Raw genomic sequence first — 16,916 nt, forward strand, 5'->3', positions numbered from 1 at the left:
TGTATTAATTTCTTTATGCTTTCATATTGTTTCCCCGTAAAAATAAGATTTTCTAATCTATTTAAAAATTTTAAAATTTTTATAAAAATATAGACATTGTTAATCTTATTTTTATAGAATAAAATTATAAATTTAGGTTTCATAATTGAATTTTTTTTTATCATCAAATCTTCTATGTTTTATATATTGTTGTCCTAATAGCTTCCGCCTCCATCACTAATTAATATTGGGAATGTTGTTGCGGTTGCTTTTCAAAGTATTTTTCATTCAGAAATGTATCAAAATAATATTTTTTATTTTTTAAAAATCATTTTTGACATCATCACATCAAAATGATTTGAAAACACCAAAAAAATATTAATTTAAAGCAAAGAAAAAAAATAAAAAAATTAATTTTTTCAAAAACGCTTTTAAAACACAAAAACAAACAGGGTCGACTTGCAACATATCATCCCAAACCCAACATTCTGACTTTTAAAACCTTCCTTACCCGATTCCATAAACAGCCACTTGGATCAGAAATGACCTTGGAGAGCTGCTTCATAGACAATGGCAAGCCAAAGTATTTAGTTTCACATGAACATAGTTTAGACCTAGCATGCCTATGCATTTTAGCTATTCTACTTGATAGTAGCACATGAGAGGATTGCACATTATAAACCAGCCCTCCTCTATGTTTTTTGCACAAAATAACATTTCTCTAAATAGGAGGTTCAAAATTCAACTGAACATTATCAACAAAACAAGATTTTTAAACATGTTTGTATCAAGATAAGCTTCACCAAATCATTAACTACCATGCTGACAAAGTTTCCAGTCATCGATACAGATTTATCATCCAATTAAACAGTTTACTTGAAGAAAATTTAAACAGATACATGTTTTTTCGCCCATTTCTACAGTGACATGCTGCCAAACTGCAGGTTCCAATGAGCATGTGCACCAGTTTCATTTGGTGAAACTGAAGGCCTTACTGCTTGCATTGAAGTCCAGAAGTCCTGAATAAAATGACCAAAACCAGCCTTTAGGTTCCTCTTGCGATTAAAATGAATTTAAGGAAATTAACCAGTGAGTAATTAGCATACACACAAAACGCAATTGGTTCTTACCTCAAGGGTCACTGCTCTCAGCTTCTCTGCTTCCAAGTTTTCTATATCCTTAAGACCGTCTTTCATAGCATCTCTTAGCGGACCCATGGCAGCGGTTTTCACTAAGATTGCCATATCAGAACCTGAATACCCTGAAAAAATAAATAAATTCATAGTTTTAGACAAATGTCAGGGGATATATCATAGTCTTGAAGAGTAAATACCTTCAGTTAAGCAGCAAATAGTGTTCAAGTCTTTTTCAGATAAGGAAAATAATCCATCCTTCTTCAATAGATTGCTAATGATATATGATCTTGCTTCTACATATAGAGTAAACACCACAAGGTAATTAGTCCACATACTTCCAGCGTTAAAACTGCTGGTTCAGAAATTATATGACAGCTTAAGCTGCACCTGGTGAAGGCAAGGGCATATGCAGTCTTCTGGTTAGGTGTTTTAGGGCAACATCATCGAGATCATGAGGTCTACTTGTCGCACCTGCATGATGTATTGATGTATCAAATCCAATTCTGATGGTGCAGCCCAAGTTATGTTTGATAGTAGAAATATGAAAGCATGTATGGTTCAGAAAGAGAATAGAAACAAGATAATCTTGAATGCGAAGAGTGAGTTGCTGCAAAGTAAGAATTAACCAGGCTTTTGATACAAAATACTGTTAGTCAAAGACTTTCGTTCTATATCCTCCTTGTATGCATGGACATTGAAAACTATCGAGTACCTATAAGCAAAATCCGAGCAGTCTTGTTGTCCATGCTTTCCATCTCAGTTAGGAACTGCATCTTGAGACGCCTGCTGTATTGGTGTGCATACGTTGTACTCTGCATTAACCATATAAAAATTCAAAAGAAAGCATCTTCTTCGCAGTATTATTTAGAGATACAGATTTGTAAGATGCCATTGGACTTGATGTTGTAAGATGCCATTGGACTTGATGATAACAGGCACCAGGCATGGATACTTGAGTAGAGTTACCTTATTTAGTATTAAATCAATCTCATCACAGAAAATGACTGCTGGCTGCATACAACGGGCTATTCCAAAAAGTGTCCTCACCACCTTTTCAGAATCGGCAACCTACAGCCACCGATTAAACCAGAAGAACGAATAGCTTGAAAAGAAGCACAACTCAAATTCAACATCAGTTTCCTAAATAATTTGAAAGAGCAGCACTCAAGTACATTTGAAGTTGCCTGAAGTTAATAACGGATGCCGTGTAACGAAATATTTGCCAATCATTCTAGATATCCATGAAGTAAATGAGAAAATATAAAAAATCTTACCCATTTGGTAGCTAATGTTCTGGCAGATAAATGGAAAAAGGCTGCTTTCATCTCTCCAGCTATAGTTTTCGCCATCATAGTTTTACATGTTCCCTAAAACACCAGAAGCACTAAATATGCTATGTAAATCAGTAACATCTACGCCTATGATCAGAAACTACGTAGCTCAGTACTCACCGGTGGACCAAATAGAAGAAGGCCACTCCCAAGATCACGACAACCCTTAAATATGTCAGGACGCATTAAAGGCCATACCACCATCTGAGTGACACTTTTTTTGGCATGCTCAAGACCAGCTACAACAATGTCAAGGTAAAAAGAATGGTTAATTAGAAATGCTGAAGGACTTAAATAAGTCTACCAATGAAGAATGTACGAGTTTTTTATACATCTAATTATGTTACCAATATCATCCCAGCAAACATTAAGATCCGTATCCATGATCTCATATATAATTCGTTCAAGCAGATGAGGTTCCAAATGTCGTAATTTTTCAGGTAGCTGGTCATCAGGACCTCTCAACATCTCCAAACTAGAATCAGAAAAGTACACGATTGAATTAGATGGCCAAGTGACAATCTTTCTTCAAAGACTAAAACTGGCCATTGATTATATTTCTCAACATTTAATTCAGACTCTACAGCTTAAGTGAAAACTAACCTTTTCTTTCTCGTCCCATCTGTTGAGCTACTGCCCATTTCTGTAAAATGAGGTATCTGCAAACTTAGGGGATTGTTTTGACCTGGAGGAGAGGCCGGTGCTTTGAGTCGCAATTGAGCATTTAGGGCCTATGACAGTAGAGAATCAATTATCAAAAAAGAAAAGGAAGCTAAATGATGTAGATAACGCAAAATTAAGGATGGAAAAGAAAAGGAAAAAAAACCAAAATGAGGTCATTATTTTAAACAATAAGAAGATATATTCAAAACAAATTGAAAATAAAAAAAGACTACCAACAAATTATCAAGCTATCAACTGATCATAAAAGGCAAAGAGTGAGATTTTGAATACCGATCCATTTACTGGCGACAATATGTACGGATTCGGAGGAAAGTTTGGTCGTGCAAGATACTTGTAGAACTGGGCTGCCGATGGATGCATGGGAGTTTCTTGCCACCTATTGTTCAATTGAGTACCCTGCGGCTCTTCGTGGTTAGGAAACAGCCATCCATTTGTTTCTGGCAATGCGAGTGCGTTCGCGACCTCTTTGGACGAGAAACTGCTTCCTGGTCGCGGCAGGTGTGTAATGCTTTGTTGTTGAGATCCGGAACTTCCAGGTACTCGTGGTTGTCGAGGGAAACTACTTCCTGAAGGCTGCTGCTGCTGATGATGATGATGAGGAACACCCGGAAATAGAGGAATGCTCGGAAGAAGAGGAATCCGTCCTGTATTCTGCTGCTTCTGTAGATGTGCATTCTGTTCGTGCAAGCAGCTGATTATTGAAAGAAGCTGCTTGCAAAAATTTTGATAAGCGTTCAAAAGACTGCTTGCTTCATTCTGTATAGCTTCCAGTGCCTGCTGATTAGACTCTTGCCTGAAGACAGATTAGAAACCAAAAACCACCATTGTGACATGACGACGACAACATAACATAGTTATAAGAGTAGTCCGAGGCATCGGTAATGAGTTAGGTGGGTTAATGTAGATTAACTTAAATTTATTAACTTTTAAATGAAAAGTAATTGGATAAAAAAAATCTAAAGAAAAACTTAAACATCATTATTGTAAAATAAAAAACATTGATTGGGTCTCATTCAGATTTGGACGGAACCATCATGATAGCGGGCAAACTTGTTGGATCGCCATGCAAATGGAATGAACGATCAGTTGACTTAGGTTTAACTTAGTCAATTCTTCAAATTATTTAGCCCTGTTTGTTTACTGGAAAGTAGTTTTTATTTGGAAAATGAATTTCGGGAAAAGTGAATTCCGAGAAAGTATTTTTCGATATTTGGTAGTGTAATAGAAAATAAGTTGGAAAACACTTTTTAATATTTGGTTATGTCATGGAAAATGAGCTGGAAAATAACTTATTAATGTTTTATTTTTCTCAAGTTTATTAAAATAACGAGGATCAAATCTTACAAATTAAAAAGTTGAATGAAAATGAAAATATTGAAAAAAAATATAATTTCATAAATTATCTCAAATAAAATAAATAATAATCAAAATAATAGAGATCAGATCTAAAAAATTAAAAAAAATAAAAGATGAAGAAATTAAAATAATAATAATTAACATTTCATAAATTATTTCAAATAAAATAAGTAACAATCAAAAGAATGAGGATCAAATTTGATAGATAAAAAATTTCAATAAAAAAATGATAAGGAAAAAGCAAATAGCAATTATAAAAATAAGGACAAAAGTTAATATAAAAATTAAATTTTAAGAGATGAAATTGAAAAATAAATATTCAAAACAAATTATATATAGCAATCAAAAGTTTGAGGATCAAATTTGATATAATCAGCAAATAATGACATTTCTAAATTTTTCACAATTTCTGGAAAGTGTTTTCGGCCCAAATTTTCCAGGAAAACACTTTACTCAAAACCAAGCCAATTTTTCCTTTGACTGGAAAGTGTTTTCCGTTGACCAATTTTTCTAATGGCAAACAAACACATGAAAGTTTGGAAAGTGATTTCCCGGAAACCACTTTCCGGAAAACAAACACAGCCAAAAGAGAAAACACTTTCCTGGAAACCAAACCAAATTTTTCTTTGACTGAAAAGTGTTTTTCGTTGACCAACTTTTCTAATGGCAAACAAACACAGGAAAGTTTAGAAAATAATTTCTCGAAAACTACTTTCCAGAAAACAAACATCGGCTTAAAGTCAAACTTTAATCAGGTTAGGCACTAAGTCTAAGAGTCATCAAGATAATTGGGCGGACCGCACCGGACATGATAATCATGCAACATAATGCAAAAAAGGGTGAATGTTTGACTTCTTAAGCATCAATAAAGATTTGAGGAAAAAAGTATTTATCCTGTCTGAGCCTTGAGGTTTCGGGTCATTCCAACTACCCTCCTAAGCTTTGGTTTTTGTCAATTAACATCCTGAAGTTTCAAAAATGTTCAATTTGAGGCAAAAAATAAACGAAAAACAATTTATTAATTCTTCTGTCACCGCTATTTGTAGTATGCCACAGTATATAATCAATTACCAATCTCCATTAGCTGTAAGAATCTTTAATTCCTAAAGGAAGTTAATAGGAATTACTCTAACCGGTAAATGAGCAATTGTAGTTCACCAGTAATAATGTGCGATGATGGTGAAAGACATAATAAGAAGTTATCGATAATAATAATAATAATTTTAGATTTTTTTTTAATTAAGGTTTAGTAGATATAGATAATTAATATTTATCTGTGGATGAACATATTTGTTGGCGAATCGATTCTTTTTACCGGTTATCACTAGCTGATAATAATAGATTATGATAGTACAAGAAGTTTACAATAATAATAATAATAATAATAATTTTAGATTTTTATAAAAAAAAAAATAAAGGCTTATTAGATACAAATAATTAATATTTGCTTGTGGATAGATTTTGTAACCGTTTATCACTCGCCGATAATAATGGACGGATGATGATGGTTTCAAGCAAAATAAGAAGTCTACAAAAATAAAAATAAAAATAATTCTAAATTTTATAAATAAAAAAAGGGTTAAGGTTTAGTAAACACATATAATTAATATTTGTTCATGCATCAACATGTTTTTTCAATCAATTATGTGACCAGTAATAACTCACCGTTAACAATGGATGATGATGGTTTCAGGCAAAACAAGAAGTTTACAATAATAATAATAATAATAATTTTAGATTCTTGAAAAAAAAGGGTCAAGGTTTATTAGATACAATTAATTAATATTTGCTCGTGGATAGATTTTGTAACCATTTATCACTCACCGATAATAATGGACGATGATGGTTTCAGGCAAAACAAGAAATCTACAAAAATAAAAATAAAAATAATTCTAGATTTTTATAAATAAAAAAAGGGTTAAGGTTTAGTAGATACATATAATTAATATTTGTTCATGCATCAACATGTTTTTTCATGAATCAATTATGTGACCGGTAATAACTCGCCGTTAACAATGGATGATGATGGTTTCAGGCAAAACAAGAAGTTTACAAAAATAAAAATAAAAATAATAATAATTTTAGATTCTTGAAAAAAAGAGGTTAAGGTTTATTAGATACAATTAATTAATATTTGCTCGTGGATAGATTTTGTAACCGTTTATCACTCTCCGATAATAATGGACGATGATGGTTTCAGGCAAAACAAGAAGTCTACAAAAATAAAAAGAATAATAATTCTAGATTTTTATAAATAAAAAAAGAGTTAAGGTTTAGTAGATACATATAATTAATATTTGTTCATGCATCAACATGTTTTTTCATGAATCAATTAGGTGACCAGTAATAACTCGCCGTTAACAATGGATGATGATGGTTTCCGGCAAAACAAGAAGTCATAAAGAAAAAAACGTAAAGTTATAAATAATAGCAGCAATATTACTAGTAGATCTATAAAAAAAAATAGAATAAATTTTATGCTCCTTTAATATTACCAAAACTAAAAGGAAATGTAACTAATATTAAACAATAATCATCTAGAATTAATTTATTCATAAAAAACTAATTAAATCATAAAAATCATCTAGAATTTTAAACCATATATAAAAAAAAACCTATTCTCCAAATCTTCAAATCACAGTGAAAACATGCATGCTACAATTCAAGCAAATAAATTGAAACTTGAAACAAAAAACAAAGCATGTACGTACTAACCTTCTTCGCTTATTCGAGCTCTGACTTTTATTCTGAGCAGGAGAGAGGTTTTTACTCCCACCCTCATTTTGAATATTTTCAATGTTTTTATCACCCATCCAAATACTGCGCTAGAACACTCTCTCTTTCTTTTCCTTTTTCAGGGCGAGAGGGCAATTACCAGAACCTCTTGCTAAGTGAATGTGGTATAGTTCTGCTCGAGGGCTTTTATAGAAAAATATTTATGTTAATATTACTGCCATTTGTCCATTTTTTAATTGCCCCTGTAACAAAAGTTATTTAGATGATACTAGCCAGTTTGCTCGCGCGTTATCGTTATGTGATGTTTTTTTTATTTTTATTTTTTGATATTAAATTATTTAACAATTAAAATAAAATGAATTAAACGATATAAACTTTTAAGAAAAAAAATGTATTTCTTTGATCAAATCTCCTCTTTCTTATTCATATATTTCCTTTTCTTTTTAGAGAAAATGTTTTTTTATTAGCAATATGGTCCTTTGAATTATAATTTAAGACAATTAAAATAAATATTCATAGGAATTTGAATGGTTTAAATTAGGAAGAAAAAAATATAATTCTTTAACCAAAACTTTCAATTCTTATTCATGTATTTCTTTTTTGTTTGGATGGAAATATCGTTGACAAAAAGCATGCCCAAACATATTTTTTTTTACCCCAAAACTCAAGATTTAACCTCTTTTTCATCTAAAAAAATTCATTAAAAAAATCCTTGATATAACCCTATTTCTAATGTCAAAACACCCTCTAATCAATCTAGAATTTCAAAATTAAATCAAATGTAAATAAACTTTGTAGGCTTTATCTACTTTCCCGGCATGTTAAATATTTAAACAACCCTCATCCAACTCTATTCTATAAAACAAATCAATTAGCACCAAAGTATGTTTTTTTTTTTTATGTTTAGTCGAGATATTTTTCTCCTCCTTTTTTTTTCTGACAACTCTCTGACTTTTCTCTTGATATTTAGGGACTGAAATGTAAGAAAAATGAAGTTTTAGAATCCAAATATAAAAACTAAAAACCACGAGGACGAAATAAAGAATTACTAGCCCAGACAAAAGACGTTTTCACCTAAAACTGTGTGTCACAGATGTAAAATTACTGAGCATTTATATCCATGCATCAAGCATTTATATTGGACAGACGAATCGTTTCTACGAGCTACATATGGAGCTCACTAATAAAGAGGAGTTTGTCTTGGAGCTAAAAACAATCTGATGCTCATAACTGTACCAATGAAAAATAAGATTCCCATTTATAACTAGGAAAAAATTAAACAAGAGGAACGAGCGTTAGTTTACACTGTTGCTGACAGATAAATTAACGTTAGTTTACACTACAGGTCTCTCATACCCTCCCCTTAATATGTATGTGCGTTTAATTGTAGAAGAAGAAGAAGAAGACGACGACATAATCTTAATGGGTGTAGCTCAACTAGTCAGGTTTTAAGTTTGTTTTCTAGAGGTAGTCAGTTCGAGTCTCACAAACCTCAGGGCCACTGGAGGCTTACATGGTCGTTAATTTCAGGGTCCATGGGATTAGTCGAGGTGCGCGCAAGCCGGCCCTGACATCCACGTTAATAAAAAAAACAACAAGAAAAAAAAATTATGATAATTGGAGATCATATAAACATGTAGAGCTCCCTAATAAAAGTTGTGTTTCTTTAAGGAGATATGAGTTCGCGCTTAGAACGGTTAGCATGCATTAAATGTAGAATTATTACGGGATATAAGCCGCGTTACGTTGCAGGTCAGATTATATGTTTTTCATGAGAAAAAAAATTATAATTCGAGTTATAGATCTAACTGGGTCAAAGAAAATGATTTTATTTTAATTAAGTAATAAAAAATAGACAACAACAACAAATTGATTAAATAAATATTTTAGAAAAATAATCACGATAAACCAGGAAAAATTTTTTTTTTTTAAAGGAGAAAAATGATGCAGTTAAATTCTCAGACAATTAAACATGGAAAGACGAAATAAAACGCGGCTCAGGTAATGAGATATGGATAACCCGATAGAAAAAAAAACCCACAAAGCCAATATCTTTTAAAAAATCAATGTCAAATGATAAAATCAGAAGAAAAAAAAAGATGTCAACTTGTTTTAACTTTTCAAACTTGTGACCCATGTCATTAAACTATAAGCATCCTATTTAGAAAAAGCACAAAGCCCAAGTCCGAATCAATCAAAAGTTGAAGGATATAAAATCGGAAAAAAAAATTAATTCAATGTTGAAGGATTAAACTGAAAGAAATAATTAAATGTAAAAACCTTGTCAAGGTAAACAAATACCAATCAAAATAAAAAGGACAAAATTTGACATAAGAATAAAATTAAATTAAATGTCGAGGGATGAAATTGAAAAATAAATTTAATTAAGAAAAAGATTAAAAAGATAAATAACAATTAAAAGAATGAGATCAGATCTAAGATATGAAAAACTAAAAGGAGAATGAAATTGAAAAAAAGAAATTTCAATTTTATAAACCAATTCAAATAAAAAAAAAAAGGGATCAGATTTGAAAGAAAAAAAATTGAAGGGCTAATTTGAAATTTTTAAGTACCACAGGTGGAAACTGAGGTTAAGAGAGAAAAGAAAGGGGGGGAGAAAAGAGAAAGGCTTGTTGGAGTCAAACTAAAGGTTATAACGCCACACACGTTGTCTTGGAAGGAAAAGGACGCCGAGATAAATCTAACGATATCAAAGAAACTCGTCGTTTACCGCTGGAAGCCATCACATGCATAACTAACTAGAAGGTAGTGGAGCACTTGATGCATTGACACTTGCTAAGCACGCTCCAACCACTTTTTTTTATTAATATTTTATATTTATTAAAAGACTAAATTGTCTCTTAGTCAACATGAATATAAGAAAAAACTCAATGTGAAAAGATGAAATAGCTCCGACCTAATAGCTCATTATTTTTTTTTATTTTTAAGGGTATTTGCATCATTTAATTGCTCTAATCAAAATGAAAAGATGAAAGTAACAATTGAGAAGTTCATTATTTTTTTCTTTTTAAAGGTACTTTAGTAATTTTATTATGTTAAAAAAAGCAAAAAAAAAATGAATTGTCCCTAGTCAATTGCATAATGAGGATCATTGAAAAAGACTAAATTACTCTCAATATCAAGATCATTGATTTTTTTAGAAAAAGGCAAAATAATAATTACATTGTAGTAATGAATAATAATTTGAGTCACGAATTTGCTTTTCGTTTTAACTTTTTTGTTATTTGTTTATAATCATGAAATAAAAGTAATATAGAGTTTGTTATTCGTTTATAATCATAAATTAAAAGTGATGTAGAGTTTCTAACTCTTTAAGATTTTTTGGATTTCCTTTGCATATTAAATTAAGTATAAATCATAAAATCCCAAATTTTAAAACACAATTTCAATATAATTAACATTACAATTAGATGAAAAACTAGGGGTATTTATTATTATTATTATTATTATTATTATTATTTTGTAATTCTCGCAGAATTTCCACTAAAATATCAGTACCAAGTTATCGACAACACAACTAATAAGTCATTATAAGCATTATATCCATGAATTTCCACTAAAATATTAGTACCAAGTTATTTACAACACAACCAATAAGTCATTGTAATTATTATATTCATAAAGTCAAATCATCTTGGACTTTTTTCATCTCATCATATCACCAGATTATAATACATCTAATCCCACAATTCAACCACTTCACATTTTATATGACAATCTTAACAAGATAATAATGAAATCAAATAAATAAATTTGTAGAGATCATTATAAAATAAATTCATGCATTATTAAATCATATATATATATATATATTTCTAAAAGTCTAATGAGTAAATCCTAATAGCAATATTACATGTATCATTAATTCTAACATTGTTTACATATCAAGATTAATCCGAAAATTACATTGCAAAATAAATTAACAATTCAAGATTACATCTTCATTTCTTAAATAAAAGATATACTAATCTTCATTTCTTAAACGAAAGATATACTAATAACATCTACTATTCTGCATGAGATTGTGATGTACCTGAAATTAATATAACATATAGTATAAACTAGTATGCTGACTCGCGCTTTGTAGCGGGTCAAAATTATTATTTTTTCAAATGTCAACGAAATATTAAGAGTATAGAAAATATTTTAAACCTTTTAGATCTGACAGTCATGCCAGACCCAAGTGAGACCTAAGATCCTTGTGTCTAGCGGGCCGGCGGCCATGCCATACCCAACAGATTAACCTTTTGTTTTATCAAATAACAATTGATTTATTTAATTTTTGAAACACATAATATAATTTATAATTGCTTTTCATTAAGAATTAGGGACAAAATTGACTTATATGCCAACAACAATCATGCTAATAATACTAAAAACAACAACAACAACAATAACAATGTTAAACCCAAAAGCCTTGGGTCTGGCATGACCGTCAAACCCCAGAGACTTGGTTCAGGAGGCAATGCTAGACCCAAGAGTCTTGGGTCTAACAATTTTTGCCTGACCCAAGAAAACAACAAACAAACAGATGATAATTGTGCACTTTAGTTGTCAGGAGAGAGAAAAGAAAGAAAAAACGCAAACAACCAAAGAAACATCTCGCAAAAAAATAAAATGAGAAAGTGAAAGTGAAACTACTATTACAATCCATAGTGAAATGTTTCTTAATCTACAGTGATTTCCCCACGCCATTTAACTTTTGTTATAATAAACCAAATAATTAATTCATGTAATTCATATAGCTTATTATTTTTATTAAGTTCAACAATACATTTTCAACAACTAAACACGATTATAAATTATTCTTTCAAACCAATCTTATGGCTCCTCTAAAACATTTCATCAAATTAGGTATCCTCATCATCAGTCATACTGAAGCCACTAACACCACCCAGGGTAACCAATCAATTGAATTCCTGGTCGTCAGACATATTGATGCCACTAGTCCTATTTATGGTAACTATTCAAATACCAATCTCGTTCGTTAGACAATCTAACACCACTAGTTCTATTTAGGGTAACTAGTTAAATATCAATCTTAGTCGTCAGACAAGTTGTCGCCTCTAGTCTTATTCAGGGTACTTAGTTAATTGCCATCTTTTCAATGCTCATGTCACAATTAATATAATTGCATAACATATTTAAAGAAATTACAGTTATTCGACATTAATAAATTTAAGCATAATAAATGATTGTGGTACAAAACATCTTCTTGACGCTTGTGCACGCACTATAACCCCCTATTACTATACAGGTCCTGCAACCTCTCTTGTATTCAGTAGGTACACAATATCACACTCCATTCAATTATCCTCAAAACTTCATTACAAAACTTATACCAATTTCAAGTTTTAATTCAATAACAAAAGGAAATCTCGAAATCTCTCATTCTTCTTCTTATTTTCATGCAATTGAATTCTTATCTATACATTAAAACCCATTTATTGATACAATTCTTCCCAATTATCACACATAGTCATTCCTCCATAATCTTTAGTTTAGGCCAAATCTTAAGATTAATATTATCTTGCCATATTTTTATTTATTTAATTTTTTTTATCAATTCAACCTTCACAGTTAAGGTTAATAACACTACATCAACACATTTACTCACCCAATGAAGCCAATTTCATTTTCCTTCATCAAACTAATTTTTGGCCAAATAGCCTTATTATGTTACCCATGATGAATTTTTTTCATTTCTTCTTCAAAAGTCTACACCAAATAATCATAAATAGATATAATAATACATTTCTAACACAATTCCACACATAACTTAAATTAACCCCCCCTAAAATTTTTTTTTGGTTGAACCTAATGATTTGAAGGGGAATGGAAATTTCTTTCAGTTTTCTTCATTATCCATTCTTATCACACCCAATTTTACTCAATTCTACTCGTAATTCAAGACATTTAAATCAAATGAACTCGATTTCTCTTTCTACTCTCTTTTCCAATTGTTCTATAATATAGGAGGATTTATTTAAAAAAAAAACATATCATTTTTACATCACCCATCCCTTTTTCACATGTATTAACATACCACAACATCAATTAATCAATTCCATTCATTCCCTAAAAATAGTCTTAAGGTTGAATCCCTCTCTCCAATTGAATAAATTTACAACTTACTTACTGATTTAATACACCACACTCACTATTTTACACATCTTACATGATAATTGAATCAATCAATCTCAATTCTAATTTCTTACACCTATGTCGAAGCCCTAACAATGGTGGGGATTAATTGTCTTTTCAATTCTTCCAATTGAATCATTACTCAATCATATTTTATGCTTATAAATATCATTCAAACACAATATCATCAATTTAAATAATTATTCAATCAAACCTAAATTTCATAATGCATATTTCAATCAAAATGTATTATTTCACAAGATACTCAACCAAACTTGAATCAAAGTTTCTCACCTCTTAAAAACAAGTAATTTGAAGTAAAAAAGATGTTGAAAACAAGTTTTCTTCTCCTTCTAATTCAAAACAAGATTTGAAGTAAACCACTTTAGGCTCACTAAAACCCCAAGAAAACTCAATTCTCCTAGCTTTATTCCCCCACTAACCCCCTTTTAATCTCTTTAGCAACTCCTTTTTATGTTTTAAATGGAAGAATTTCTATTAGAAAAGATGAAACCTCTCTCCTCTCTTGCTTATGAAACTCACGACAATGCTTAGCTTCCTTTGGAAGCCAAACTTATATTTATATGACTATTTTCTTCTAATTACAAATCAACCCCTAGTTTCTCTTAAATACTACATTAGCCTAATATTTTCTTCTAATTATTCCTTCTTGACTTGTTTTAAAATTCTAGTCACACCTAGAAATTTTAGCATATGGAATTTATTTTAGATTATTCCATTTTCCTTATTAATCCATTTTACAAGTGGATTAAATTTATTGTTTTTTTTTCTAAAGGTCTTTAACCGGGGTTTACATCTAATACTTTGTAATTTATTTCATATATTCTGTGCTCCAAATAATAGAACTAGCTTATAAAAATGTGTCGGAATTAGGGTTAAAATGGATTAAATATGTAATAGTTAAAATAAAATCAATATGAAGAAATTATTCGATAATGAGATCGCTTATAAAAAAAGTTCTTTTATTTTTAATTGATGACAAGAAATGTAAATGAGATATTAATTCCTCATAAAAGGGATTAAATAGGTTAGGATCACACTAGATCATTTTTCGAGCTACGCTGTGGGTTAAATCAATTTTTTTGATATAAATAAAATATTCAGGTGTTGTTAACATGTTTTTTTTAGCAAAATAATTTTTTAAACTATATGGGGAATGATCTCATATGACTTGGTCGACTTGGTAGGTCCAAAGACAACCTAGATGATCGATAAAAATGTAATTTGACTATAACAAATCAAGATGACATCTTTTTTTAAAATTAAAATAACAATATATTAGGTCAATTAGGATAAACTCGGGTTAATTTGCTAAATTCGCTATCCAAGTCATGAGACTCTGATAACTCTATAGAAAGTAAATTGAATTACCAAACTCAATTCTCAATCAACCCAATATTGAAGGATAAAATTAAAAAAAAAACTCAACTAAAAAGATGAGCCAGTAAACTCGGGTTAACCTGTCAAACCTAGGTTATAAGACTAGGATAACCCCATAAAAATCAAATTGAAATAAATTATGAAGCTCGACTCTCAATCAATCAAATGTTGAGGGATGATAAAAAAAAAATCAATTAGAAAATAACATAAAAGCCACCTGAGTCAACCGATTAAACCTGTGACCCGAGTCATGAGACTAATATAACCCAAAAGAACCCAAACCAAAATAAATTATGAAAACCAATTCCCAATCAACTCAATATTGAAGGATGAAATACAAAAAAAAACAACTAGAAAAGGAAAAAAAACGGAGTCAACTAGCCTAACCCGCAACCTGGGTCATAAGAACATGATAAAACCATAGAAAGCAAATAAAAAAATACATTATAAAGCCCAATCAACCCAATGTTGAAGGATTATATTAAAAAAATAATAAAAAAACAAAAAAAAACCCCGAGTCAACTCATATTAACCTGCCCAAACTAGGTTAGGAGATCAAGATAACTTTATAAAAAAATTAAACAAATTATAAAGTACAATTCTCAATCAACCCAATATTGAAGGATGAAATTGGAAAAAAAATTCAATTAAAAAAAAGGACAAAAAAACCCGAGTGAACCTAAATAACCCATAAAACTCACAACTCGGGTAATGAGATTGTGATAACCCTGTAAAAAAAAAATCTAGAAACAATTATGAAACCCAACTCCCAATCAACTCGATGTTGAAAGATGGAGTTGAGAAAAATATTAATTAAATAAAGACAAAAAATAACCCGAGATATAAGACCGAGATTGTGATATCCCACATCGAAAGCGAGCGTCCAGAGCCATGGTCTTATTAGTGGTGCTGGTTGCTAACATGTTGTATGTATTTTGGGGTCATGCGTGGCTGCCAAGAACAAAATCGTAAGGGGGACCTAGGTAGAAGCCTTGGAAATGGGTGGACTGGGAAGCCCAAAGCGGACAATATACAGCATGTTGGGCCAGGCCGTTACATTTGGTATCAGAGCCGAGGACGGCTCGTCTTAAGGTGGGGGGATTGTGATATCCCACATCGGAAGCGAGCGTCCAGAGCCAGGGCCTTATTAGTGGTGTTGGTTGCTAACATGTTGTACGCGTTTTGGGGCCATGCGTGGCTGCCAAGAACAAAACCGTGAGGGGGACCTGGGTAGAAGCCCTGAAAATGGGTGGACTGGGAGGCCCAAAGCGGACAATATACAGCATGTTGGGCCAGGTCGTTACATTTGGTATCAGAGCGAGGACGGCTCGTCTTAAGGTGGGGGGATTGTGATATCCCACATCGGAAGTGAGCGTCCAGAGCCAGGGCCTTATTAGTGGTGTTGGTTGCTAACATGTTGTACGCGTTTTGGGACCATGCGTGGCTGCCAAGAACAAAACCGTGAGGGGGGCCTGGGTAGAAGCCCTAGAAATGGGTGGACTGGAAGGCCCAAAGCGGACAATATACAGCATGTTGAGCCAGGCCGTTACAGGGATAACTCTATAGAAGCAATTTGAAATAAATTATAAAGTTCAATACCTAGTAAACCCAATGTAGGAGGATGTAATTGAAAAATAAACTAAATTTGAAATTAAAACAAAAAATTCCTCGAAATTTTAAGGATCGAGATAACTCCATCTAAGAAAATTTGAAATAAACTATAATTCCAATACCCGGTAAAGTGTAAACCTAGTGTTGAATAATGAAATAAAACAAAAAACTAAGTTTGGAATTAAAAAAAAAATCCTTAAAAATTTTGAGGATCAAAATGAAAAAAACCTTGATATTTCATTGTTCATTGCTATAGTGGAATGCAAGTCATTTCCCAATATGTTAATGTTCCTAGCAACTTTTTAGCTTCATGCTCCTGTAAATCAGTATTTGTTCCCATCTTGGTGTGGATGGTTTGCAGGAGTGGATAGGGTGTGGGGAGCTAATATGAAAGTAAGGGTGCCATTAAATATTTCTAAGTGAAACGTAAGAAACTCAAGTAAAAAAATATTTTTTTTTCAAGTGTAATCAAAATACTTCTTTAAAAAACAAACCCTTAAGTTAATATTTCTATAAC

General features: G+C 31.3%; 1 protein-coding gene across 1 annotated transcript; it reads right to left on the reverse strand.

The window, feature by feature from the left end:
• Positions 1-705: 705 nt before the first annotated feature.
• Positions 706-4,002, reverse strand: LOC7495777 (ATPase family AAA domain-containing protein FIGL1). Its single transcript, XM_002298584.4, has 11 exons — positions 3,401-4,002; positions 3,050-3,177; positions 2,794-2,921; positions 2,567-2,685; positions 2,390-2,482; positions 2,082-2,183; positions 1,828-1,927; positions 1,503-1,586; positions 1,313-1,408; positions 1,110-1,240; positions 706-998 (listed from the first exon to the last, which is right to left on the reverse strand). Exons 1-11 carry the CDS (start codon positions 3,488-3,490, stop codon positions 897-899), a joined length of 1,173 nt encoding a protein of 390 aa, XP_002298620.3. The 5' UTR covers positions 3,491-4,002; the 3' UTR covers positions 706-896.
• Between the last annotated feature and the right edge of the window lie 12,914 nt (positions 4,003-16,916).

Source organism: Populus trichocarpa, chromosome 1, assembly GCF_000002775.5.
Source record: "Populus trichocarpa isolate Nisqually-1 chromosome 1, P.trichocarpa_v4.1, whole genome shotgun sequence".
In the NCBI taxonomy this organism is placed as follows: domain Eukaryota; kingdom Viridiplantae; phylum Streptophyta; class Magnoliopsida; order Malpighiales; family Salicaceae; genus Populus; species Populus trichocarpa.